The 27,866-nt window shown below is 36.1% G+C and overlaps 1 protein-coding gene across 1 annotated transcript in view; it reads right to left on the minus strand.

The window, feature by feature from the left end:
- The window catches only part of cep83 (centrosomal protein 83), a 60,334-nt gene extending 37,645 nt beyond the window's left edge, over window positions 1-22,689 (minus strand). Inside the window, exons 1-5 of the mRNA XM_051931250.1 lie at window positions 22,381-22,689; window positions 21,295-21,568; window positions 8,535-8,685; window positions 1,192-1,284; window positions 238-369 (exon numbers count right to left, since the gene is read on the minus strand). Coding sequence (XP_051787210.1) covers window positions 238-369; window positions 1,192-1,284; window positions 8,535-8,685; window positions 21,295-21,566 — 648 coding nt within the window. The 5' untranslated portion in view covers window positions 21,567-21,568; window positions 22,381-22,689. The remainder of the gene's footprint in view (window positions 1-237; window positions 370-1,191; window positions 1,285-8,534; window positions 8,686-21,294; window positions 21,569-22,380) is intronic.
- Window positions 22,690-27,866: the final 5,177 nt, after the last annotated feature.

The following is a 27,866-nucleotide window of genomic DNA, read 5'->3' on the forward strand; positions in this document are numbered from 1 at the left end:
ATTACCAAGGCCATATTATCAGTCGTAGATAAAATATAACCAACAGATAATAGCTAAACACACACACACACATCATATATTATAAAATAATATATTATCAGTATATACTCATCACTAAGTACAAGCTTGGAGTGCTTGTACCCATAAATACTAAAGATGAAAATTATTATTTCAATATACCTTAAAAGATCTATAAATGTTATTAGGTTATAAATGAAAAAATAAATCCCTACCTACCTCTGCATCATAACGCATTTTGTTTTCTTCTAGTATGTGAATGTGCTCCTCCTTTTGGTGTTCAAATTCAGATTTTAGGAATGTATATTCATAACGAAGTTTGTTGTATTCAGTCCTATACTTTTCAGCTTCCTGTGTTAAGGGGTTAAAAAATTACTGTAACCAGTTTTCCATTTATATTTGGTGGCTATATTCATTGCCCAAAAATTCAAGAATTTAAGATTTTCATTGTGAACCACAAATACAACAAAAAGGAGGAAAAAATACTCTTGACAGTTGTATGAAAACAATATTATGCTAACATTAATGAAATTATTATGTATAAAAGTGGCTAAATATGAGAAACAGAAATGGGCACAAAATAAAATAATCGGTCCTCAAATAAAAATACCTAAAAACTAATAGCATTTAAATTGCCATTTTACTGCATACCACAGCAGAAGTAAACAAATTACCTTACAAGTGTATCTGTTCAGTTTCACACACATAAAAATAAATTAAAAAAACAGAGATAATGTTGCTGTTTTCAAGTGAATGTGCATGCAAAACATTTTTATTGTTGGAATTATATAGGTTCTATAAATAAATAAATGATGCCTCCTAAACTAAAACACATCTGAATTCTGAGGACATGAACTTTAAGAAGCTTCTTATGTATGAAAAATGAATCCAGCCAAATGGCCAAACAAACTACTGTTGTCTGTATTCATGCAACTGAAGCACCCAAAGCAAATCATTCTAAATCTTGTTACTAAACACTTCATGAACATATTGCAACTCAAAAGTCCACATTAAGATACTTCATCAAGCTGTGAAATTTCAGTGCTGAATTTTACTAGGCAAGAACAACTAAAACAATTGAAACTTTAAAATACAACAAACTTCAGTACTAAATTAAACACAAATGGGGAAAAAAGTGCCTGAAGGTAAATTAACATTCACAACATGACTAACCTCATCCAGCTTATTAAATTTCTCTCTCAGTGGCCCTTCTTGCTCTTGCTGAATTTGAGCTCTAAGCATTTCTAGTTTCTGTGGTGTCAGAACCTGAAAATATTAAATACTTATTAAACAAAAAAGTCAGTTACAATAAATTATAACCTTTTTAAGTCAGCACACTTTTGCCGTTTCTATTATTATTGAGTCAAATATTTCTCCTAGACAAATTGTTTCAGTTGATTAAATATTTATTAACAATGTAATATAATATTTTAAAAAATATTGCACACACTTAACAAGGCACTAATTAGCACTTTACAATTTAAAAATAATTTTCTTTATAAACGTGAATATCGTATGAAGCCTTGGTTTATTAATATCTAAATTGTGTCCCACTTGCAGGTAACTATTTGTCTTAACTACATATTCCACAGAATCATTTACATTTTTCATATCACGTTATGTTAAGTTTACACTTTTTCTTTGACTCTTTTTGCATATTTTAAAGTCTTTTTTCAGGTGTTTCTATCATTTTGTTAATATTTTTATGTTTTGTTTAGTATCTATTTGTAATGTACGCTCTTCTGTGTCCCCTGTGTTTTATGGGTTGTTCCTCAAGAGTTGAGACCACCCTGTTGTCACTGTTGCTGAGAATTCATCTCTGGCTATTGGAGGTGGGCGGTATGACCAAAATTCTATATCACGGTATTTTTCTAAATTCTGCCGGTTTCACGGTATTAGACGGTATTTTTTTCCCCATGCATGAGTGGATGTTAACCACATTTTCCACTGCAATTACTGCAGTAGACTGGCTAAGAATAACCTATTCGACTGTTATGAGAATTGTACATCGTACAAAAAGACATTTTAATGTGCACACAAGTATTAACCCAGGTTTGCATGGCCCAATAAAGTGATAGTTATCAAGGGGGTGGCACTAAAGAGAAGGAAGCACATTGCATGACAGATGCAGTCAAAATATAGAAACTTTTAATTGAACAAATTTTGCAAAAGCTTAAACTATGATTTTGACAACATATTTTCAACCATCCAAAGAGGCATTTAGACTTAGTAAAATATCCAGAGGTGTTTGTCAAAAGTTGGATTGCACTGAACAAGTCTTAGAAAAGGAATAAATAGTAAATATTTTTTGTAAACCAACTACACTTTCTGTTAATGTTAACAATCTCTGTCCACTGACACGTTAAAGTGACTTTTTAAACAATTTTACCATCATTAAACTGCATAATATTTAAACTAATAAATAATAACAATAAAATACATAATAGTATTACTGATAGTTGCACCATTACTTCAAGGCTTCAAGCCCAGGTGCATTACACAGTATTCACCAAATTAAAATAAAATAAAACAAGTGCAACTTGGTGATGACATCTTACCAACTGTACCATGATTTAGGCAAACTGCATTAATATGGACCTTGCTTCAAGCTAAGCTATATACATAAATAATAAAACTGCAACTTGCATTTATAATGCTGTTTGTGGTATAGCCCTATGGAAACGCATTAGGGCCGCTGTGAAGAAAAAAAAATATGGACACGGAAGAAAAAAAACAAACTATATGCCGAGAATAAATTCGACATGTTGACTTTATTCTTGACATTTCCACTTTAATGTTGACGCTTATGTCAAGATTAAAGTCGACATTTCCACTTTATTCTCATAGTTTATTTTATAATTAAAGTAGAATGTTGTAAACTAAACTTCATCCTAAAATCAATGTTTAATTTACTAGATTTTCTCAAACCCCGTCATAAGTTAATGCAGCACATCAAATACTTTGTGTTAAGTGTTCCTCGACCCAGTCGTTAATCACTACGCTTCTTAAACTGACTTCCTCCGCACTAAGAGCAGGTGCCTGCAGCAATCACCGCACAGAATCCATTCACTTCATGATATTCCTGCTCTCTAACAAAACCCCAGTTCCTATCTTTCCTTTTTCTTTCTCCACATTACCAATCACCACACGATAAACGTCTTTGTGAAATTAAAGCTAGTTATTAACTTAGCCGACGGAGTGTTCAGAACTTTAAAAATATCTTCGTTATACATGTTTAATTATGCCATCCATTCAGAGTTGCGCCCATCTCTGAACGAGTCGCCAGCACATCGCAGGATGAATACAAGCAAAACATACACTAGCAAGTACAAAAACAAGTACAACTTCGCTTGCAGTATTATCCAGTAGTATAGAACCAGTTTTTACACATCTGACCTTTTAAAACTAAAGTATCTCCAGGCGACGGACGTGACTCCTTTTTTTCGGCAAAAGTTCTTCTGTTGTTTATGTTCAACTTTATCATCGGCTTCAGTTTCGGAATGCTCTCTGTCCATTTTTCACATTTCACAGAACTTTAATTTATTTGCGCATTTATTTATTTTGTCCGAAATAGTCCTCCATATACCTATGCTACCGCCCACTATTTGGTGGTGTAGCAGTGAAAAAGAGCCCTAGTGCAACAAATCTGTGTTTAGCGGTGTAGCAGTGAAAAAGGTCCCCACTTGAACAGTTTCCCGCTGCGCCACGTTTGAACGTCGTTTAAGCAATTTAAACCGGTGTTGCGGTATAAGAAAAATCCATATCATAAAAAAAACAAAAAACGGTCTTCGGTATGAACCGGTATACCGCCCAGCACTACTGGCTATATATTTAGTCTATTGTATTTTTTTTTCCCATTTGGATTTACTGGATAAAGGATTACATTTTGCTGTATTTTATTGGAATTAATTTATAGATTGTAACCTGGGACTTGTTCACCTTTCAGGCAACTCCTTGTTCCTGAGCCTTTTTTATGTTGTATTTTCTATTTTGAAATAATTTTTTCTCAATTAAATAAGATTCCCATTTTGGATTGTTTTTCAGGCCAAATGTTTTTTTCATGGTTTTACATTCCTTTTAGATTTATATTTACAGGATAAGTCAAAATTATGTTAACATTTGAATGGCGGAAACAATTTATTCACAAAACATACTTAATATGTGCAAGATGATTTACAGATATGTCTCAACCTGTTCAACACACAAAATCCAATGAGCAACAGCACCATTTAAAGCCCAGACACAAATTTCGCAGGGAATAGATGATACCACAGTCCATATTTTGTCCTTCAGGTCATTGATATCACAAACTTTCCTGCTATACAAGCGCTCCTTCACCATACCCCATAACCATAAATCACAGGGTGTCAAATCAGGGGAGTGTGGAGGCCATGGCAATGGTCCACCACAACCTATCCATTGACCTGGAAAGGTGTGGTCAAGATAAAAATAATAAATTAGTGTTAACATAATTTCGACTCACCCTGTATTTGTCATATATACAATTGACCAGTACAATGGCAGTGAATAGTCATGGTGGAAAACTCCGTAACAGAGCATAGGACAAATAGAATTAGAAGGAGAAAATTAAAGGCAAAAATAAAAAAAGAGTATATATAGGTAATATTTAATAGTAATGAGTGTAAACTGTAGTAAAATGCAAAAGACAGAAAATATAAAAGCACAGATGCAGAAAGTTGACTAAATTAGCATAAACCATAAGTTAAAGTTTGTACACTTGAGTAGATACAAACAATTAAACAGAGTAAATCTGATGTATTTTGGGACATTTGAACTTTAGCACTAGAATCACCAGAGCCTACCAAAAAACTCGTAGATCCGTCCCACTTTAAATCGCTTCGCACCTCTCCATCAGCGTCTTTTGTCCTGTAAATGTGTCAATAAGCAGCAAGCAGCCTACTATCACATCCCCCCCACTGCCAGCTCAAGTCTGTTTACCTGCGTGTCAGTTGCTTAGAGTTGTTGTGAGTGAGAAGTCAAGCAAAATGACACCTTTTATAAATACTGTATCGTTATTTGGAACACATGCATTTCATGTGTGTTCTGTGTCTACAACAATCTATATAAACACATTGTTAAAACAGAAACTTTTTCATGTTTTAGTAATAATTGACAAAATGTAGACATGAAGTGAATATTGTGTGAAACCTGAAGTCCAAATATCAAATAAACACTTTCACAAAAGGTACAAATATAACAGAACAAATGCGCTTCTATTCAAGAATGGAACTGCAGAAAAAGAACCCGCGTTAGGGTGCGACATTGACATGCATTTACTACGACTGCTTTGGTGGCGCAACGGTATCAACAGTTGATTGGTAATCAAAACTTCACGGGTTCAACCCCAGACAAGTCAGTTTTGAGAAGTGAGCTGCTCTTATTCTTACTATTTTAGAATAAAAACATACATTTGATTTCAGTCTGTAACTGCCGGTGTAAATTTATGATACTTGTACAAGGTTAGCTTTGTGTTTTTTTTTTTTTTATTCAGTTTTATTCTCTCAGTCGCATTCACGATCCCATCCCTCCTCCCCACATTTGACACTGCTGTTTTCACATAAAGACGCGCTATAACAGAGGTGAACTCAGATCATGACGACGGTTCTACATCGGAGCTAGAATGCATGTTGCACTTTTGCCATTGCTGTAATTTGTATATGTATATGGGACGCTCTGCAGTCTAGTTGTGACTTTATGCTGTAGGAAGTAAGAAAAGAAATAAAGGTAATTAAGTAAATAACATTCGATATTGCTCTTACAGTGCATCCGGAAAGTATTCACAGCACATCACTTTTTCCACATTTTGTTATGTTACAGCTTTATTCCACAATGGATTAAATTCATTTTTTTCCTCAGAATTCTACACACAACACCCCATAATGACAACGTGAAAAAAGTTTACTTGAGGTTTTTGCAAATTTATTAAAAATAAAAAAATTGAGAAAGCACATGTACATAAGTATTCCCAGCCTTTGCCATGAAGCTCAAAATTGAGCTCCGGTGCATCCTGTTTCCCCTGATCATCCTTGAGATGTTTCTGCAGCTTAATTGGAGTCCACCTGTGGTAAATTCAGTTGAGTGGACATGATTTGGAAAGGCACACACCTGTCTATATAAGGTCCCACAGTTGACAGTTCATGTCAGAGCACAAACCAAGCATGAAGTCAAAGGAATTGTCTGTAGGCCTCCGAGACAGGATTGTCTCGAGGCACAAATCTGGGGAAGGTTACAGAAAAATGTCTGCTGCTTTGAAGGTCCCAATGAGCACAGTGGCCTCCATCATCTGTAAGTGGAAGAAGTTCGAAACCACTAGGACTCTTCCTAGAGCTGGCCGGCCATCTAAACTGAGCGATCGAGGGAGAAGGGCCTTAGTCAGGGAGGTGACCAAGAACCTGATGGTCATTCTGTCAGAGCTCCAGAGGTCCTCTGTGGAGAGAGGAGAACCTTCCAGAAGGACAACCATTTCTGCAGCAATCCACCAATCAGGCCTGTATGGTAGAGTGGCCAGACAGAAGCCACTCCTTAGTAAAAGGCACATGGCAGCCCGCCTGGAGTTTGCCAAAAGCCACCTGAAGGACTCTCAGACCATGAGAAAGAAAATTCTCTGGTCTGATGAGACAAAGATTGAATGAACTCTTTGGTGTGAATGCCAGGCAACACGTTTGGAGGAAACCAGGCACCGCTCATCACCAGGCCAATACCATCCCTACAGTGAAGCATGGTGGTGGTTTTAGCATCATGCTGTGGGGATGTTTTTCAGCGGCAGGGACTGGGAGACTAGTCAGGATAAAGGGAAAGATGACTGCAGCAATGTACAGAGACATCCTGGATGAAAACCTGCTCCAGAGCGCTCTTGACCTCAGACTGGGGAGACGGTTCATCTTTCAGCATGACAACGGCCCCAAGCACACAGCCAAGATATCAAAGGAGTGGCTTCAGGACAACTCTGTGAATGTCCTTGAGTGGCCCAGCCAGAGCCCAAACTTGAATCCGATTGAACATCTCTGGAGAGATCTTAAAATGGCTGTGCACCAACGCTTCCCATCCAAACTGATGGAGCTTGAGAGGTGCTGCAAACAGGAATGGGCGAAACTGGCCAAGGATAGGTGTGCCAAGCTTGTGGCATCATATTCAAAAACACTTGAGGCTGTAACTGCTGCCAAAGGTGCATCGACAAAGTATTGAGCAAAGGCTGAGAATACTTATGTACATGGGATTTCTCAGTTGTTTTATTTTAAATGAATTTGCAAAAACCTCAAGTAAACTTTTTTCACGTTGTCATTATGGGGTGTTGTGTGTAGAATTCTGAGGAAAAAAATGAATTTAATCCATTTTGGAATAAGGCTGTAACATAAAAAAATGTGGAAAATGTGATGCGCTGTGAATACTTTCCGGATGCACTCTATATACAAATTACAGCAATGGCAGCAGAATAAAACTGAATAAAAAAAATTTAAAAAAAAACAAAACAAAGCTATCCTTTACAAGTATCATAAATTTACACCGGCTGTCACAGACTGAAATCAAATGTATGTTTTTATTCTAAGATAGTAAGAATAAGAGCAGCTCACTTCTCAAAACTGACTTGTCTGGGTTCGACCTGTGAAGTTTTGATTACCAGTCAACAGTTGATACCGTTGTGCCACCGAAGTGGTCGTAGCAAATGCGTACCTTTTGTGAAAGTGTTTATTTGATATTTGGAATTCAGGCTTCACACATTATACACTTCATTTCTACATTTTGTCAAATATTACTAAAACATGAAAAACATTTCTGTTTTAATGATGTGTTTATATAGATTGTTGTAGACATGGAACACACATGAAATGCATGTGTTTCCAAATAACGATACAGTATTTAACAACTCTAAGCAACTGACACACAAGTAAACAGACATGAGCTGAGAAAACTGTGCGGTGGTGGGGGGGATGTGGTAGCTGGCTGCTTGCTGCTTATCGACACATTTACAGGACAAAAGATGCTGATGGAGAGGTGCGAAGCGATTTAAGGTGGGATGGGTTTATGAGTTTTTTCGTAGGCTCTGGTAATTCTAGTGCTAAAAGACTGATCCCCATTTCTGGGGCCTCAACATGCAAAAGATGGGGAGTTTGGAGGTCAGGCTGCCTAAGGTGAAGTCTTTTCTAGGAGTAGTAAAGGAAACCCTGGCCTGACTCTGTGGGCCTTTTAGATGTTTCACACAATTTTTCTATTTTTTGTGCTGCTTCCATATAATGCATTGTGTCATAATGATGTCACCTCATTATATATTATACCAAGTAAAAACAGATGTTATGCTCAGAAATATTTTAATACATCAGAAAATCTGTGCATCCTTTTTTTTTTATAACAAACATTCTTTAGAATTTACATATAAGGGCCATGTTTCATTATTTAAACAATTAAAAAAAAAAAAAAAAAAAGGTACACAAGTTCATGTACTTCAAGGCGCATTCTGTTAGAAAGTTAGGGGAAAGTAACTGTAATCACAAAATTACCTGCATCTTCAGTTCCTCAACTTCTCTAGTTTTATCCAACAACTCCCCACGCAGTTCAGTAAGCAGCAGCTGGAATTTATCATTAATAGTCTGCTTTTCAGTAAGAGCACGTTTCAGATCATTTTGAGCTTTAATGAAGTCATCCTGTAGCCTGTTTAAACAAACATGACAGTTACTATGCAATGTATAATTATAATTAAAAGCATTACTCTCCCAACTGATTTAGCTTTTATCAAAAAGAAAAACACCACTAATTTGCATCTCTTTAGCTTACAAAAATATATGTAGCAGTAATATATGACAAATTGAATTCACATGTTATATATATTTCACAAAACCAGTAACAAATATTACAAAATGTAGGAAATTATATGGTTCTAACTAAACTTAAAACAATTTGGAGATTGAGACAAAATTCCAAGCATATGAAGTGAATAAAACAAGTGAAAAATTAAAAAATACTAAATAGAGCAAGCAGGAAAACTGACATCTTCTATACCTGGAACACTAGTATATTAGTCCACTTGTTCAGGGTCACACAATGAGATAAGGGTATGACTGATGTGGTAACCTCCCTGTCAATGCCTAACCTATTAGGCTACACAACAAGCAAAACACAATTTTTTAGGCATTTCTAAACCTTAGAATTAACTACTAGACCCAGGATCATCAGTTGGTAGCTCATAAACGTATTTTTTCAGTTACATTAAAATTATGTAGAATCAATAAACATCAGGCATGTACAAAATCTCTGCACCGTAGGGCTGTCAGATCAAGCATATCTAGTTAAATATAATTTGAATTTATTTAAAAAAGGGTCTTCTTTGAAGGCAAAAATCTGACATTTCATTTTCATAGAATGCTTGTTTGTTTTACCTGCACTAATTCTGGCATCAAGTTACTCCAGATACACTGGGCAAAATAACAGAAAATAAACAATAATAATAGATAATATTTTGAAGATCTGTTTTTACACTTGAAATCTAGGACTTGGTTCTGCTTGTTTAGTTTTCATGCATTCTTTACGAATATTGTATGTGGCTTTATTACAGATTGTTGTATAAATGTTTGAGCATAGTTCTCCAACAGTATAAATTTTTGATCAACATCATCACGAATGAAAAAAATATTTCCATTTATGGACTGTTCTCTTCATTTTGGAACTAAAAAGTGATCTACAGTTCAACATTACTTAGAATTCAAACTTTTTTCCGGAGAATTGCTTCAAACAGAAGAGAAAGAATTTAACACATTTTACAGGTTATTATTGGGGATCAGACTCCTAAGAATTTATTCAGCATGGTCATCTATAGTGCTATGACGTTCCTCCAATTCGCAAATGAACTCATACTTAGTAAATATATCAATGCTAGTTTGCTCCAAACACCAAATGAGTGTTTGTAATCTGTACCTAGGAAAGCTCAATCTCTGAGCATGGGTGTATTAAGTATTCAACATTTTTAATTTAAACACTATAGACTGCCAGTTCTTGAGCAACCCCTACATTGAAGTAACGACCAATTAAATTTATAATTCCAATGAATATGTATGTTATGTCGAACGTTTGTGCTTAATTATTCTGCACAACCATTCTAAAACAAAATATAAACATACTTAAATTATTTAACTCAGTTATGCACTGTACTTTTTAAAGAAAGGTTTCTATCCACAGAGCATAATCTTTCTAGCATTGTGAAAGCAATACCTAAACAGCATCAAGTTTTTATTTCTCTTATCATCTGTTGCTCTTTTGTGTTTAGCCTTCAGGAAAACCACATCTAAAGATGTGTCAGAATTTGAAATGAAATTAGTTAGTCATTTTAACAATGTGAGCATTAATTATGTTTACTGCGAAAAACAAAGACTGATTCAAATGGGATGGTCCAATTTAGGATGTTAACATCAGTAGTGAAGAGAACAGGACCACCATGGGTGATTGTCAAAGACAGTCATTTTTGGGGCAGTAGTTATTATTAGAAAGTGAATGATTATTACAGACACACACACACATATTACATAAATATATATATATATATATATATATATATATATATATATATATATATATAATATATATATATATATATACACACACATAAATATATATATGTATATATATATATATGTGTAGTGTGTTAAAGAGGTTATGTATATATATATATATATATATATACACACATACATCAACACACACATATATATATATATACATATATATACATGGGAGGGAGACGACAAATCACAGATTCCCGCTTTCTAATCGGGCCTGTGATTGGTGCTTTGACTGATGCCTAGATCCCACAGTATGTCCCCTTAGGAGAGGCGTTAGGCAAGTGTAATTGAATAGTGGTGCTGCAAGTTTAGCTTTACACCTGTTTTTAAGGCTTATTGACTGAAAGGGGCTTTCATGAAAAAACTTAGGGCTTTGCTACAGGATACACCCTCCACAAGTTAAGGAAGTAAAAATAAAGGTATATATTTCTGTTTTACTTAAACCTTTTAAGTTTGTATGCGGGCGGCATGGTGGCGCAGTGAAAGGTGCCAGTTAGGAGACCCGGGTTTGCTTCCCTGCGTGGAGTTTGAATGTTCTCCCCGTGTCTGTCTGGGTTTCCTCCGGGTACTCCGGTTTCCTCCCACAGTCCAAAGACAAGCAGGTTAGGTGCATTGGCGATTCTAAATTGTCCCTGGTGTGTGGGTGTGTGTGGGTGTGTGCGCCCTGCGGTGGGCTGGCACCTTGCCCGGGGTTTGTTTCCTGCCTTGTGCCCTGTGTTGGCAGGGATTGGCTCCTGTATTTAGGATATAGTGGGTTGGATAATGGATGGATGGACATTTGTATGCATAGCCCCATTTGCCCGTTTTCATTTTTTTTCTTTCTTCAGTAATATTTCAGCAAACCCGGAGCTTGTCAGTTCAAATCCTGGTACTGACACCACTGTGTGACCCTGAGGAAGTCACTTCACCTGCCTGTGCTGCAAAAAACAAAAGTAATGTAACAAATTGTACCTCAGATGTTGCAAGTTGCTAGAATAAAGGCATAAGTAAAATAGATAAATATGTACTATACACATAGGAACTATTCATTTATTTTCAGTTAAGTCATCTGCAGCAAACCTTTATAAATGAGGGTTTCTCCTTTTTAGACAGTGCAAACTGTTTCTTCTTCATTGAGGTTTTCTCTTGGGAGAGCTTTTTTCATTTCATTGAAAATTAAAGAAGCAGCTGCCAAAATATGTAGCTTTCTTATTAATTTTTCAACATTGTGTAAACTAACTTTATAAAGTAACATAAAAGGTTTAAATACTGGTTATCCTTTTACACTAAAATATTACTAAAGAGATACAAAAAAAGTAAAATGCATATGTTGTTTTTCTTTAAGGAGATTAAATATTACTGAAGAAAGAAAAAAAAAAAAAAACTAAAACAGCCAAATGGGGCTATGCATACGAACTTAAAAGGTTTAAATAAAACAGAAATACAGTAATCCCTCCTCCATCGCGGGGGTTGCGTTCCAGAGCCACCCGCGAAATAAGAAAATCCGCGAAGTAGAAACCATATGTTTATATGGTTATTTTTATATTGTCATGCTTGGGTCACAGATTTGCGCAGAAACACAGGAGGTTGTAGAGAGACAGGAACGTTATTCAAACACTGCAAACAAACATTTGTCTCTTCTTCAAAAGTTTAAACTGTGCTCCATAACAAGACAGAGATGACAGTTCCGTCTCACAATTAAAAGAATGCAAACATATCTTCCTCTTCAAAGGAGTGCGCGTCAGGAGCAGAGACTGTCAGAAAGAGAGAGGAAAGCAAACAAATCAATAGGGCTGTTTGGCTTTTAAGTATGCGAAGCACCGCGGCACAAAGCTGTTGAAGGCGGCAGCTCACACCCCCTTCCGTCAGGAGCAGAGAAAGAAAGAGAGAGAGAGATAGAGATAGAGAGATACAGAGAAAAACAAACAATCAAAAATCAATACGTGCCCTTCGAGCTTTTAAGTATGCGAAGCACCGTGCAGCATGTCGCTTCAGGAAGCAGCTGCACAGAAGGTAGCAACGTGAAGATAATCTTTCAGCATTTTTAGACGAGCGTCCATATCGTCTAGGTGTGCGAACAGCCCCCCTGCTCAATCCCCCTACGTCAGGATCAGAGAAAGTCAGTGCAAGAGAGAGAGAGAGAAAAGTAAGTTGGGTAGCTTCTCAGCCATCTGCCAATAGCGTCCCTTGTATGAAATCAATTGGGCAAACCAACTGAGGAAGCATGTACCAGAAATTAAAAGACCCATTGTCCGCAGAAATCCGCGAACCAGCAAAAAATCCGTGATATATATTTAAATATGCTTACATATAAAATCCGCGATAGAGTGAAGCCGCGAAAGGCGAAGCGCGATATAGCGAGGGATTACTGTATATACTTTTGTTTTTACTTCCTTAACTTGTGGAGGGTGTATCCTGTAGCAAAGCCCTAACTTTTTTCGTGAAAGCCTGTTTCAGTCAATAAGTCTTAAAAACAGGTGTAAAGATATTGACAATAAGCTACGCAAACCCACCAAGACATGGAATCGTTTAAATCAAGTATCATTACATCTTCCTTTCTTAAAGAGAAGTAAGGCAGTACTTATAAGCTTAGTAATGTTATACATTTCAAATGCTACTTTGATAAACTTTATCAATTCAAACAACTGAACTAACCAGAACATTTCAGGCATACATCCAGCATTCAAACTATGTATAAAAAGCACAACTGTTAAAGGAATTCAGCATTTCTTAATTGAAAATGTTCCTTTAATCCTTAACATGTCTCAATGAGTCGTTCTGGTGGTTTTACTTGACGTTTTGATCTTCTGGTTAATTGTGTTTGCAGCGGAGATGTTCTTTCCTGATTTATACTTGTTTTCTTGTTAATATTTGTTTCGCTGGTGTTAGTGTTCTGATTAGAGGTTATTGGTCCTTTGATGTCTTGATGGTTTCTTCTTAGAACAGCTCCTATTACGCAATTCCGTCACATACTGGTCTATTGTTTCGCCGCTTTTCTGGAAACATGTAAAAAACTTGTGCCGCTCAAACGTCACATTGCGCTTTGGGTTGCAATACGCTTCGAATTTCTCAACTATTTTGTTCAATTTCATATTGTCTCCATCTTCTTCAAACTGAAAATTGTTATACACCTCTAGCGCCTCTTCGCCAATTACATGTAGCAGCATAGACGCTTTCATTTTTTCACTTTTCCTATCTGCTTCAATCGCAGCAAGATACAACTCGAATCTCTGTTTAAATCTTTTCCAATTTTCAGCTACATTTCCCTTTAACTGGAGATTTGGTGGGGGCTGTAATTCTTCAATATTTTTTTTTCTCTTTCGCTAGAACGTCTTAGCGCTTTCTGACCATGTTTTCGGATTACTCACAGACACGAGACTTGTTCAAAAGCTGAACCACTTCTTCACATTCCTCTTTCAATCCGCCACTTCTGACACCATGTAGTGATCTTGTTAGGTTCGTAGTTTAATCAATACACAGGATTGAAAGATATAATAACTTTTTAATAGACAGACTTTAGAGACATTTACTGTACATGTTACTACTCGTTCTTTAGTTCACGCCCATTCTCCTACTTGCATTGCCATTCACAGGCATTACTAATCATTCTGTAAGTATCCCTTAATAGACCTTACTAATCAACTATCATTACAAAATCCAACGTGGTTTGTGCCCTTCAGAATGAAAACAGTTTGCATTTACTTTTTTAATAAAAGGCGAGCTTTTAAGCCTGAGAAATCACCCCGTAAATGCACATGTTTAATTGCACGTGTTAATATGTATGCTTACACAGTATTAAACCCACCAAGACATGGAATCGTTTAAATCAAGGCGCTGCGCTACATTTACTGTACATGTTACTACTCGTTCTTTAGTTCACGCCCATTCTCCTACTTGCATCCGCATTCACAGGCATTACTAATCATTCTGCAAGTATCCCTTTATAGACCTTACTAATCAACTATCATTACAAAATCCAACGTGGTTTGTGCCCTTCAGAATGAAAACAGTTTGCATTTACTTTTTTAATAAAAGGAGAGCTTTTAAGCCTGAGAAATCACCCCGTAAATGCACACGTTTAATTGCACATGTGTTACTTTGTATGCTTACACAGTATTAAACCCACCAAGACATGGAATCGTTTAAATCAAGGCACTGCGCTACCTTGTCCCAGATCGGCCCCAAGGCGTTTCACGTGATTACGTAGGAGGCGTGATGACGTGATATGCGACTCCGCCCCCGTCCATTACAGTATATGGACAAAAAAGAGGTTCCAGTTATGACCGTTATGCTTTGAATTTCGAAATGAAACCTACCTAATTTTTGTAAGTAAGCTGTAAGGAATAAGCCTGCCAAATTTCAGCCTTCCACCTACACGGGAAGTTGGAGAATTAGTGATGAGTGAGTGAGTGAGTGAGTGAGTCAGTCAGTCAGTCAGTCAGTCAGTCAGTCAGTCAGGGCTTTGCCTTTTATTAGTATAGATATATACATTCATGCAGTCATATGAAAAAGTTTGGGTACCCTTCTCAGCCTAATAATTTACTTTCAACAAAAAAAGATAACAGAGGTATGTCTTGCATTTCCTAGGAACATCTGAGTATTGTGGTGTTTTCCAAACAAAGATTTTTAGTGAAGCAGTATTTAGTTGTATGAAATTAAATCAAATGTGAAAAACTGGCTGTGCAAAAATGTGAGTACCCTTGTAATTTTGCTGATTTGAATGCATGTAACTGCTCAATACTGATTACTTGCAGCACCAAATTGGTTGGATTAGCTCGTTAAGCCTTGAACTTCATAGACAGGTGTGTCCAATCATGAGAAAAGGTATTTAAGGTGGTCAATTGCAATTTGTGCTTCCCTTTGACTCTCCTCTGAAGAGTAACAGCATGGGATCCTCAAAGCAACTCTCAAAAGATTTGAAAACAAAGATTGCTCAGTATCATGGTTTAGGGGAAGGATACAAAAAGCTATCTCAGAGGTTTAAACTGTCAGTTTCAACTGTAAGGAATGTAATCAGGAAATGGAAGGCCACAGGCACAGTTGCTGTTAAACCCAGGTCTGGCAGGACAACAAAAATACATTAGCGGCATATGCGCAGGAATGGTTACAGACAACCCACAGATCACCTCCAAAGGCCTGCAAGAACATCTTGCTGCAGATGGTGCATCTGTACATCATTCTACAATTCAGCGCAATTTGCACAAAGAACATCTGTATGGCAGGGTGATGAGAAAGAAGCCTTTTCTGCACTCACGCCACAAACAGAGTCGCTTGTTGTATGTAAATGTTCATTTAGACAAGCCAGATTCATTCTGAAACAAAGTGCTTTGGACTGATGAGACAAAAAATGAGTTATTTGGTCATAACAAAAAGCGCTTTGCATGGCAGAAGAAGAACATCGCATTCCAAGAAAAACACCCGCTACCTACTGTCAAATTTGGTGGAGGTTCCATCATGCTGTGGGGCTGTGTGGCTAGTTCAGGGACTGGGGCCCTTGTTAAAGTCGAGGGTCGGATGAATTCAACCCAATATCAACAAATTCTTCAGGATAATGTTCAAGCATCAGTCACAAAGCTGAAGTTATGCAGGGGTTGGATATTCCAACAAGACAATGACCCACAACACAGTTCGAAATCTACAAAGGCATTCATGCAGAGGGAGAAGTACAATGTTCTGGAATGGCCATCACAGTTCCCTGACTTGAATAGCATTGAAAATCTATAGGATGATTTGAAGCAGGCTGTCCATGCTCGGCAGCCATCAAATTTAACTGAACTGGAGATATTTTGTATGGAAGAATGGTCAAAAATACCTCCATCCAGAAGCTAGAAACTCATCAAAAGCTACAGGAGGCGTCTAGAGGCTGTTATATTTGCAAAAGGAGGCTCAACTAAGTATTGATGTAATATCTCTGTTGGGGTGCCCAAATTTATGCACCTGTCTAATTATGTTATGATGCATATTGCATATTTTCTGTTAATCCACTAAACTTAATGTTACTGCTGAAATATTACTGTTTTCATAAGGCAGGTCATATATTAAAAGGAAGTTCTAAATAAGCATCTATTTATCTCTATACAAACTCTAGCATTTCCTCTGGCAACGTATATGCCAAGTTGTTTGTATCTATTAAAATATGTAAAATTATTTATTAAACAACCTTAACCTATTTGAATTACATTATAATAAAAGTCTTAAAAACCTGCTAGACCACACACTTTTTTTTTCTTTCTTCACCTTAGGTACTAACGAGTCAATATACGAATTCTTCAGGAGATAATCAAACAGTTGGGAAATCATATTGAAAAAAATATCTCTCCTTCAGTACTGAGCTGTGAAATGGACCAAAACCACTCAATGCCCTAACTGCCACTACTAAGTTAACATTCCCTTCTCTTCACCACCATCAAAATTCCACACAACTGGAGCAACAGTCCAGGACACCTGTTACACACTGTATAGGGTACTACACATGATTTAGATGGAGACTTTTTTGTCTCAAAAACAGCAGCTTCCTCAATTTCCTCCTAATGTATCTCCTAATCGCTGAGCTGTGTGGTAGGTCTAGTTCCCTTTCTGTGCCGCTTCAGGTATTCTGGAAATGCTGGCAAGTCCCCTCTTTCTAACAAGCAAGTTAAACTCTGCTCTTCTGGCCAAGTGACTTTTTGCAGAGTCCAAAGGGGTTTGCAGTTAAAGCGGACTCCCTTCTAACCTTAACCCCGCCCTCTTAGTTCATCTCAAAGAGGGCTTGTTTGCTCAGTTCTCATCTAAGTCAAACCTTTTGACAGCATGTATGACAACAACTGTTGTCATTTAATTCAATTTTTCGTACTACATCACAATTCAGTATAACCTCCAGAATTCCATCCTAGTCATCATCAGAATGGCATTACTTTCAGTCCTTCAAAGTTGAAGGCTATTTAACACAGTGAAGTTACGATATTCTGCTCCAGAAAGGGAGTCAGGGGACTTTGCCCCCTGCTCGCTTCGTTCGCCAACCCCCGGGCCTGTGCTACGCGCTAGCCTCTGTGCAGATCTGTTGCTCGTGTATAAGGATGCGGATGTACAATTTACACAGGTTGTTATTTTCATGGGAATTGTTACATATGCATAATAGAACTATTTTACCTTAAAGCAAATAATTAACCATATTAAGAAAAGAGTAAAATGTAATAATTTGAAGGTAAATTATGTTTCATGTTGCGTTAGAGTTATTCATTGAGTAATACGATTTCGTTCTATTTGGCTTTGAAATTAACACGCTAATACTTTTTAAACTTACACTTTTATAGTAACAATTCAGTAAACACAATTATTTGAATTCAATTTTCATCAATATGGCATTGAATTTTGATTCTGTGTTTGGACTTTCATCATGACAACGCAACGTATAACTGCCTATGATTGAATTTCATTTCTTTCTATTAAATAAAATGACTTTTTTGATTGTTTGACTCAGATTTGTTAATTGTCTTTGCAAAAGCTATTCTAACGGGAAACTGTTAACGTTTTGATACGAATGGCATAACAAAATCTCCTTTGTTGTCTAATGTTATCCACAGAAGATTTACTACATTACCTTTCTTGGATACATCCTTCTTTCTATAGTAATTCATGTGGTGGAAGATCGGACGGTGTTAATGGTTGTAGATATTCTTCGGGATATTGTAAGTTGATGTTTTCATGTTCCACACTATCACCACCAACTGTTGCAGCATAGTCTATTGATATGTATTTAACCAATTTGCCGTGTAACCAATCGACATTTTTGGCGTTAATTTGTTTGAGTTCATCGTTTCTCTGTGCTAGGATTGCCCATGTACTCATTATTTCTGTTGATAACCCTTCGTGATGAAATTCATCAAAAAGATTTGGACACAATACGTCTTCTTTAATTGAGAACTTAAAAGTGAGGAAAACGTTAAAATTTATAAGAGCTGAGAGAACAGGAACTGTGACTGACAAAAGCATTCACATGAATGAGAGGTGCGAGTACCGTGTGCGTGGTTGAATATGGTTGCAAGGAGGATGTGACTTGAAAAAATCTCTTCAAAAAAGTCTTGTTTCGTCGCTGGATTTTTTTTGTAATAGCAAGACTAGTAATTTCTGTGGTGCACCGAACATTGTAAGATATCATCATCATCTTCCACAAAGACTAAAGAATGTGAAACCGACATTTTAAATACATAAAAATTATTTTAATTGGAACATAACATTTATTAATAATGTAAATTTTCATATAAAACGTATAGCTCAGAGTACTTTACAAAAAGTAAAAGGAAGAATAACAACAACATAGAAAAACAAATAAATAAATAATATAAACAGAAGAGTCCTTAAGCCACAGCTCAATGTACAGTTAACAAAACTCAGTTTTTAAGTTTCTAACGGTTATAATTGTTTGATGCTATAGTCAGACAGCCAAGTTGAAATGGAAAACAAAAACATCAGCCAATGAAATACTGGATAAACAAACCTCCAGGGGCTCTATTCTAAGGCCAATAGACTGCACAGGCCCAATAAAACTGTATTTCTTTTGCACATTCATGTTCCTGCCAAAATTGTAGAATCTTCCTGATCTTATGGCAACACATTTTACACTACTGAGAAATATATTCTACAGATGGGTACACTTCTGTCAGAAAGGGATGCATTTGATCAGAATATGATTCGTCTTTCAAAGGGACTCAAAGCATGCCATAAAAATACACCACACCCTAATATTCTGTTACCATAAGCCACCATTTAGGTCATCTAAAATAAAAGAAAGCATGTGATTCTCTTACTATTGGGAATCAGTAGAAACCATTTCCAACGTCTGTGTCATGAGGCCCCAGTAAAGGGACTACCTTGAGTTTCAGAGAAAGACCTAATACTCCTAAGCATAGGACTTTGTGTCAAGGTGTAAAACATTGTGTTCTGATATTACACTTTAGGCTCCACTGTTGAAATCAACAATCATGTCACTAAATACCATCCATGTTGGGGCAATGGCCAACTCTCCATACACCTAAGGTACAGTCATGCACAGAAAGTCTTAATTGAAATGCGGTCTCTAAAACACTTGTATCAATGCATCTGGCACTCAAATTATGTCTGTGATAATTGCCTCTTATTTCCAATTACGGTAGATTTCTGAGGGATATTTATATTGAATTGGCTTTATTTTTATTATGGTTTAACTTAAAAATATCTTCACAGCACACTGTGAGACGATTCAGATGGAATTTCAATGCACTTCAAGATGAATTAAAGTATGTTCAAACTATAAAAAAAGCACTTTAAAAAAGTTTAAAGAAAAGCAAACTTTAAGCTCTGTAAAAGACAAATAGCATATTTAAAAGATTATTGCTCATCTTCCAGTTATACATGTTGGGTGTCTTTTGTAATAGTTCTGTTAATGAAGCTCTACCTCATTGTTTCATGGCCAATATCTATAGAAGTAATATTCTTTATCTTATTCTTGTGTAAAATTGACTTCCCAATGCACAATTACCATATTTTGGCATCAATCTAATTTACATAAGTTTCCTTGATCATTTTGATGTGTGACTCTAACCAGCCTCTTGTGTGTGTTTGTGTGTGTGTGTAGTGCACTGCAATGGAATGTTATATCATAAATTGTTGGTTTCATCCTTGCACTTAATGTTGCTCCCAGCAACCCTGTACTGGATGGAATAAGCAAGTGAGGAAATAATAAAATGAATGTAATTACAAAAGAGAAAAAACAATACTGTATTTTTTCAGGGATTCCACTACAAAAATGTGGTTTAGCTCGGATTTTGAAAATAGCAAAAATAGCAAAAGTTGTAACTTTCAAAACTCTGTGAAATTAGCATGAACATTATTCAATTATATGTGTATACTTCCAAATGGTAAGTAAAACAAAAAAAAAGTTGATGTATTTCTGCATATACTCATATATATATATATATATATATATATATATATATATATATATATATATATATAGATAGTATAAAAAATATTTTTATTTATTTTTTTTTTTTAAATACTGCTACTTTTTGAGCTTCATATCTCCATTTCAGATAAACATACATACTGGGAAAAATAAAGGCATAATCAAGCTTTGTTGTTCCATAGTGTTCATATGCTAACTATATTAGTGTTTTTTTCTTTTTAATTCCAAAAAAAAGTGTTATTAGCTTTGCACATTCTTGCTCTAATATCAGTATTTTGAAAATATTGATTTTTTTTTCTCATCTGGGGTAAAGACATCTACAACATTAAACTCACTTTTCTCTTTAATTGTATTCAAAAAGAGTATTACAGGTGGAAATAATGATAAATGCAAAATGCAGAATGTTAATTCAATGTCATTTGAATTTTTGTGTACTCAGCAGAAAGCTTCAGTGTAAGTAAAACATTTCAAAATACAAACCAAAAGCAAAATATTAAGGAAGAGAAAACAAATTAAACATGCTAAACATACAAATGTGTTAAAAATGCATTAAATCGAAAAAGCATAGCATTCTGAATTGTAACAATAACATCAAAATAATGTTGTTTAATTAAAATCAGTCTAAACTATCTGCAGCCATAGAGGCCTCCCAAGAAAAAACTGTTGACAGTTGGAGAATTGAAAACACTGCCCCATTAATATCTGTAAAATGCATCATTTGCATAATGACTACATTTTCAACACTTTTAATACTGCCAGAGGCTGAGTGATAAAGACTGATCAGCATGCCGTTTCTTTATGCCTTACCTTGTATGCTCAGCTTTTAGAGTCTGATAATTAGTTTTATGATGCTCACATCTCATTCTTTCATCAATCAGCATTTTCTGAAGATCTGTGTCAGATGTGCCAAGTCCCAAACCCACATGTTTTTGAATAGGATTGTTCATTAGAGAGTCATTCAACTGAAGCAAAGGCGTAGAGCTGGTAAGAACTGGTGGATTTGTTAGTACAACATTTGGTATTCCTCCCGTGAATGAAGGCTCCTGTGTAAAGGTGATCCTCTCCCCTCCCGAAGCCATCCCTGAAGAAATTCAATTATAAAATAATCACCTGTGATTTCTATAATTAATAAAGGATTAAAGCCATAAAGAAAAAATCAGTTTATCAGTTTACATATAGCGAAGCATGTTAGGGAGTGTCGCAAAGATATGGTCTGCAGCAACAAAGCTATTGTTTTTTCTGAAAATGCAATATTAAAAATAGCGGTTTACAGCCGACTCCTTCACATGAACCGCGCAATTAAATTCATAAAAACAAATTTCAAAAGACAGCACAAAATTGCACAAGAAGGTAATTAGACACTGCAACTGCAACGATGCTTTACGTATATTTAAAAATAAACAATAAATCAGAATACGTGATATAATGACTTTTCAAATAAAACAAAAGTAATTAAGCACCCATCCATCGATTCTTGCACATGTATCAGCACCTGAACTTAATGGTGCACCCTTCTCAGCAGCAGAGCAAATCTCAAAGTGCACCAGCGTCGTCTTGACAACAGAGTCGGGTTGGATTTGTTGTGAGTTACCTTTAACGCTCATACTGAGCTCAAGTCTGCGACTGCAACCACTATTTTCTGTTTAACTTATCAGTTTATAAAAAACAACTGAAATAAAAAGCTAGGTAGAAAATGCAAGCAAAATTAAAAGATTTCCAAAATAAAATTAAGAATAAACGTTCTGTTATGATGCATTCTGCCTCAGCCGTACAAGATACAAAAAGAAACAATACCATTTCACAAAAACGTAAACACTGTCAGAAATTAATTGCCACCGAGTTCCTCGATGTCCACTGTGTATTATAGGCTAAATAAAAACAGATGTCACTCACGTTTAAGAAGGACCGACGCAAGTTCTCCACGACAGACACCCACACCGTCAAGTGATTATTTCCCTCTTGATATTTAAAAATGGCGCTCTTAGCCACCGTTGAAAATCATTAGGCTGTTTCACAAACTACTAACTTCGCTGACGATCATGTGAATGTCAACACAACACGTCACTCTTAGTGTGATTTTACAGTAAAATTAAAAGACGAAACACTGAAGTGATTAACGTTTGCTCGAACAAACTTGACTCAACCCACACCTACTAAGACGGAAGCACAAATCGTCTCTGACCCCAACGCGGACTACAAAACCGCGGGGTATCACGGGAAGAAAGCGAGTGCGCCGAGTTGCCGGGAGCGCGCACGTTCACATAAAGCAATGGTATGAAAGGTAGCCGGGTGGGTTTATTGATGGTTGTGACTTGACGAAGTATTTGTTTTATTTTGCTTGGAGAAGTGACTGTTATAAATATACATATAGTTTGTTACTTTTCTCAGATATACTGGATTTAAACCACTTTTGAGATATCTTCAGTCAAGTTCAGTAGAGCACGTACTTGTTCAATTATTTATTACCCTAAACGTAAACAAGATACTAAAATTTATTTAAATCTAACTCGGTATTAGGTTAGCATATCTGTATATAAGTTAACTCCTTAACGATATCTTGTAGAAATTCTAATTTTTAATACATTGTTTTTATTTATGTATATCTGGCTGTTTTTCCACACTTTTAAAATAAACGTTATAGGTTTTTGGTATAACTACTTGTATATGTAATTTGCCTCCATAATGTTACTAACTAAAAAGTTCACTATAGAAAAATGTATTTTTCAATTTGATTTGGGTATTTACTGCACGGAGAAAACAATGTTCAACAGTTTTTATTGACCTTGTACAAATTGCAGATATTAATTCTTATCCGTAATTATCAATGCCCAAAATTACATTTTAAATGTTAATTTTTCATAGGTCTGATAATGAGGAATGTTCTGATTGAACACATTTTTCTGGCAATGGTGAAGTTTGTGTACAATACCTGTCAGATATTCGGCTTCACCCAAATATGTTCATGTTTCAATAGAAATTGAAACCTTTTTACTAAGATGACATTCCTAATTCCTGGTGCAGGTAATGGTATTACTGCTTGAAATGGCTGGTTTTTACTTTATTATTCACATACGAGTAAACCCCGATTCTTTAAAGAATCGCAAATCTAAGAATGGCAATTACTTTCTGTTCCTTCCAAACTATGTAGAGATGTAAGATCATGGAGCGTCCTGGGAATGTTTTTATTTAATGAAAGAAATATATTTGTAGTAAAGCTGTTTCCTTTTGGAGCCACGACTCATTTTAAATACATACACATATATAGATAGACGCCGCATTCACTGTGTTTCCCAGTAGACACGATACGTGAGCCTTATTGCGAGTGGCAAAAGTGCCATTTAAACTAATACAGTTAGACGTGTAAACCGTGTTGTTTGATGAAAAAACAATAACGTATAAAACAGTATCGTTTACATACAACAGATTTTGGCGAATCTTTTAAATGCAATTATTAATATCCATTTACATACTAATACTGGCAAGTATTAAATAATAATAATTATAAATATTATTATTAACCATTCCTCCCATATACGTAACATTTTGGGGACTGCCTTCATACTTCTCTCGCTCACTCAGATCTTGTAATATGAGAGTACAGTACTCAGTTTGGCAATATGGTGCAGCCTTAGTTTGTGGAAGACAGACACAACTAAAGACATGAGCATACAATGATGGATACAATGATGGTTGTCACTTTCAAACTGTGTTTCCTCAATGTGCTCCGTGAGAAAGAACATCATTAGGTTTGAGACATGTTAACAGCTAACAACAATCTACATAGTGACTAAACACGTTTAGCCAAAACGTTGTTTGGAGGCTCACTTGAGCACCTAAATGCATAGCTTTGCTAGCTTAGCCTGGCTTAGCTAAAGTAACGATTAAGTAAAATTGAATTTTAATTGTTATATCATTGAAGTATAAAATGTCTGTGAGTTGCTGCACTTATAAGTAAAACATATATTTGAGTGTAAAGGTTTAAATGAAGTATATTGGAACTAAAGAATTCATAAAATGGTAAATTCAAAATAGTTAATCAAAAATTTCTTTATAAACAACATCTTTAGTAAAGATGGTCTCCTGTCCTTGAATTAGTTTTCCCTGGTATGGAGTACTTAAAACTTTTACTTTAATGTCACATGAAGGCCGAACTCTTGAAAAGGCCACATAAAGTTGTCCATGTCCAAATGCAGGCTCAGAAAGCTAAATGCCTACTTTGTCAATGGTTTGTCCTTGGGATTTGTTGATTGTCATGGCAAATGCAGCCTTAATGGGAAATTGCCGTCGTTTAAGTTTGAAAGGTAATTCCAGGTCAGAACTTGTAAGGTCAATTCTGGGAATCAAAACAGTATTGGTAGTATGGGATCCCGTAAGTACTTGTGCCTCAATAATATTTTCTGTCAGTGCCTTCGTTCATTTTGTTTATCCATACGGGCTCGTTTTTGTATTTCCGTTAGTTGAGCTGTTGACTTCTTTGCTTCTGGTGTTTCTGACGCGAGTTGTAGGAGCCTTCGTGCATTGTTTTTATGGAGCCGTGACTCCTTTGCTTCTGCTGTTTCAGAAGCGCGTTGTATGCGCCTTCGTTCATTGTTTTTATCCATACGGGCTCGTTTTTGTATTTGCGTCCATGCGTCCGTGAGCCTGCATCCGTACATCCTGTGCATCTGTGAGCCTGCGTCCGTACATCCTGTATACAACCTTCGGTTAGTAAAATGAATGACTGCAAAGCCTCATTTTCAGTAGGCATTCCTTCAGTGTCTTAATGGTCAACTCCCTTATAGCTTCTCCTTAATTAGTTACTTTAAATGTAAATTGGTCATGTGAGAAAGCTTTGTAATTGGATTAGTACCAATGAAACCTGTTGTTCTGTATGCTTGGGTTGCAAGGTACTGGAATCTTTAAAGTTCAGTTCTGGGTCTAAAAATGGCCAAAATGAAACTGCTTTCTCAAGAAAAATGTCCGTCTATTTTTTTTTTCTCTTCCCAGAATGAAAGTTATTCTATGTCACAGACTGCCAAGAAACTGCAGATTTCATGCAAAGGTGTCTATTATTGTCTTGAGAGAAGAGGTCAAACTGGATCTAACCAGGACAGAAAACGAAGGGGAAGGCCCAGACACACAACTGCATAAGAGGATAAGTACATCAGTGTCTGTAGTTTGAGGAAAAAAATGTCTTGCGGGTCCTCAGTTAGCGTCTTCTTGAATTACATGCCAAATACTAGTGTTGTCAGCAACAGTGAAAGGAAAATTCTGGGAAGCCATACCTGAAGCTAGCAAATAAAAAGAAAAGGTTAAATGGGCAAAAGAACACTGAAATTTGACTGGAAAGGAATATTATGGTGAGCATCCTGTACATGTTTCTTGAAAAAGCTATTTAATTTTGGCCGTTTTTGAACCCAGAACTGAATTTTAGAAATGCCAGTGCCTTGTATCCCAAGTGAACAGAATAACATGTTTCAGTTGTGCTAATGTAATTACAAAGGTTTCTGTAATAACCTAAATGCATCTAAAGTGATTAATTAGTGATAAACTAAGGGAGATGACCATTAGGACACTGATGGAATGGCTGCTGAAAATAGGGCTTTGCAGTCGTATGTGAATAATAAATTAAAAATCAGAAATTTCAAACAGTAAGAGCCATTAGCAATAATAGTAACACTGGCCATATTTTAAATCGGCTTATTGCTTTATTGATAAAAAAAGATGTGAACATTTCTGGGTGTTCCGTAACTTTTGACTGCCATTTATGGTAAATTCAAATTTTTCTTCAAATCGTCGTCTATCTATCTAAATTGCAATTTGCAATGTTCATAAACCATTTTTCTTTACAAACTATCCAGTTTTAAACAGCCGGTGCTGAATTGGCTTTTTATCATTTATTTAATTACTAGCAAAATACCCGCGCTTCGCAGCGGAGAAGTAGTGTATTAAAAAGGTTATGTAAACATATATATATACATAAACATATATACATATATATACATATCTACATATACACATATCTACATATACATATACAGTAATCCCTCGCTATATCGCGCTTCGCCTTTCGCGGCTTCACTCCATCGCGGATTTTATATGTAAGCATATTTAAATATATATCGCGGATTTTTTGCTGGTTCGCGGATTTCTGCGGACAATGGATCTTTTAATTTCTGGTACATGCTTCCTCAGTTGGTGTACCCAGTTGATTTCATACAAGGGACGCTATTGGCAGATGGCTGAGAAGCTACCCAACTTACTTTTCTCTCTCTCTCTCTTGCGCTGACTTTCTCTGATCCTGACGTAGGGGGATTGAGCAGAGGGGCTGTTCGCACACCTAGACTATACGGACGCTCGTCTAAAAATGCTGAAAGATTATCTTCACGTTGCTACCTTCTGTGCAGCTGCTTCCTGAAGCGACATGCTGCACGGTGCTTCGCATACTTAAAAGCTCGAAGGGCACGTATTGATTTTTGATTGAAAAACAAACTCTGTCTCTCTCTCTCTCTCTCTCTCTCTCTCTTTCTCTGCTCCTGACGGAGGGGGTGTGAGCTGCCGCCTTCAACAGCTTTGTGCCGCGGTGCTTCGCATACTTAAAAGCCAAACAGCCCTATTGATTTGTTTGCTTTCTTATCTCTTTCTGACAGGCTTTGCTCCTGATGCGCACTCCTTTGAAGAGGAAGATATGTTTGCATTCTTTTAATTGTGAGACGGAACTGTCATCTCTGTCTTGTCATGGAGCACAGTTTAAACTTTTGAAAAAGAGACAAATGTTTCTTTGCAGTGTTTGAATAATGTTCCTGTCTCTCTACAACCTCCTGTGTTTTTGCGCAAATCTGTGACCCAAGCATGACAATATAAAAATAACCATATAAACATATGGTTTCTACTTCGCGGATTTTCTTATTTCGCGGGTGGCTCTGGAACGCAACCCCCGCGATGGAGGAGGGATTACTGTATATACATATACACATCCACATATACATATATATATACATATACAAATTTACATATCTACATATGTATATATATATATACATATAAATATAGACATACATATATACATACATACATACATTCACATATATATATATATATATATATATATATATATATATATATATATCTACTTATTGGCTCCTGTATTTAGGATACAGTGGTGTGAAAAACTATTTGCCCCCTTCCTGATTTCTTATTCTTTTGCATGTTTGTCACACAAAATGTTTCTGATCATCAAACACATTTAACCATTAGTCAAATATAACACAAGTAAACACAAAATGCAGTTTTTAAATGATGGTGTTTATTATTTAGGGAGAAAAAAAATCCAAACCTACATGGCCCTGTGTGAAAAAGTAATTGCCCCCTGAACCTAATAACTGGTTGGGCCACCCTTA

Source organism: Erpetoichthys calabaricus, chromosome 1 (assembly GCF_900747795.2).
Source record: "Erpetoichthys calabaricus chromosome 1, fErpCal1.3, whole genome shotgun sequence".
Lineage (NCBI taxonomy): Eukaryota > Metazoa > Chordata > Cladistia > Polypteriformes > Polypteridae > Erpetoichthys > Erpetoichthys calabaricus.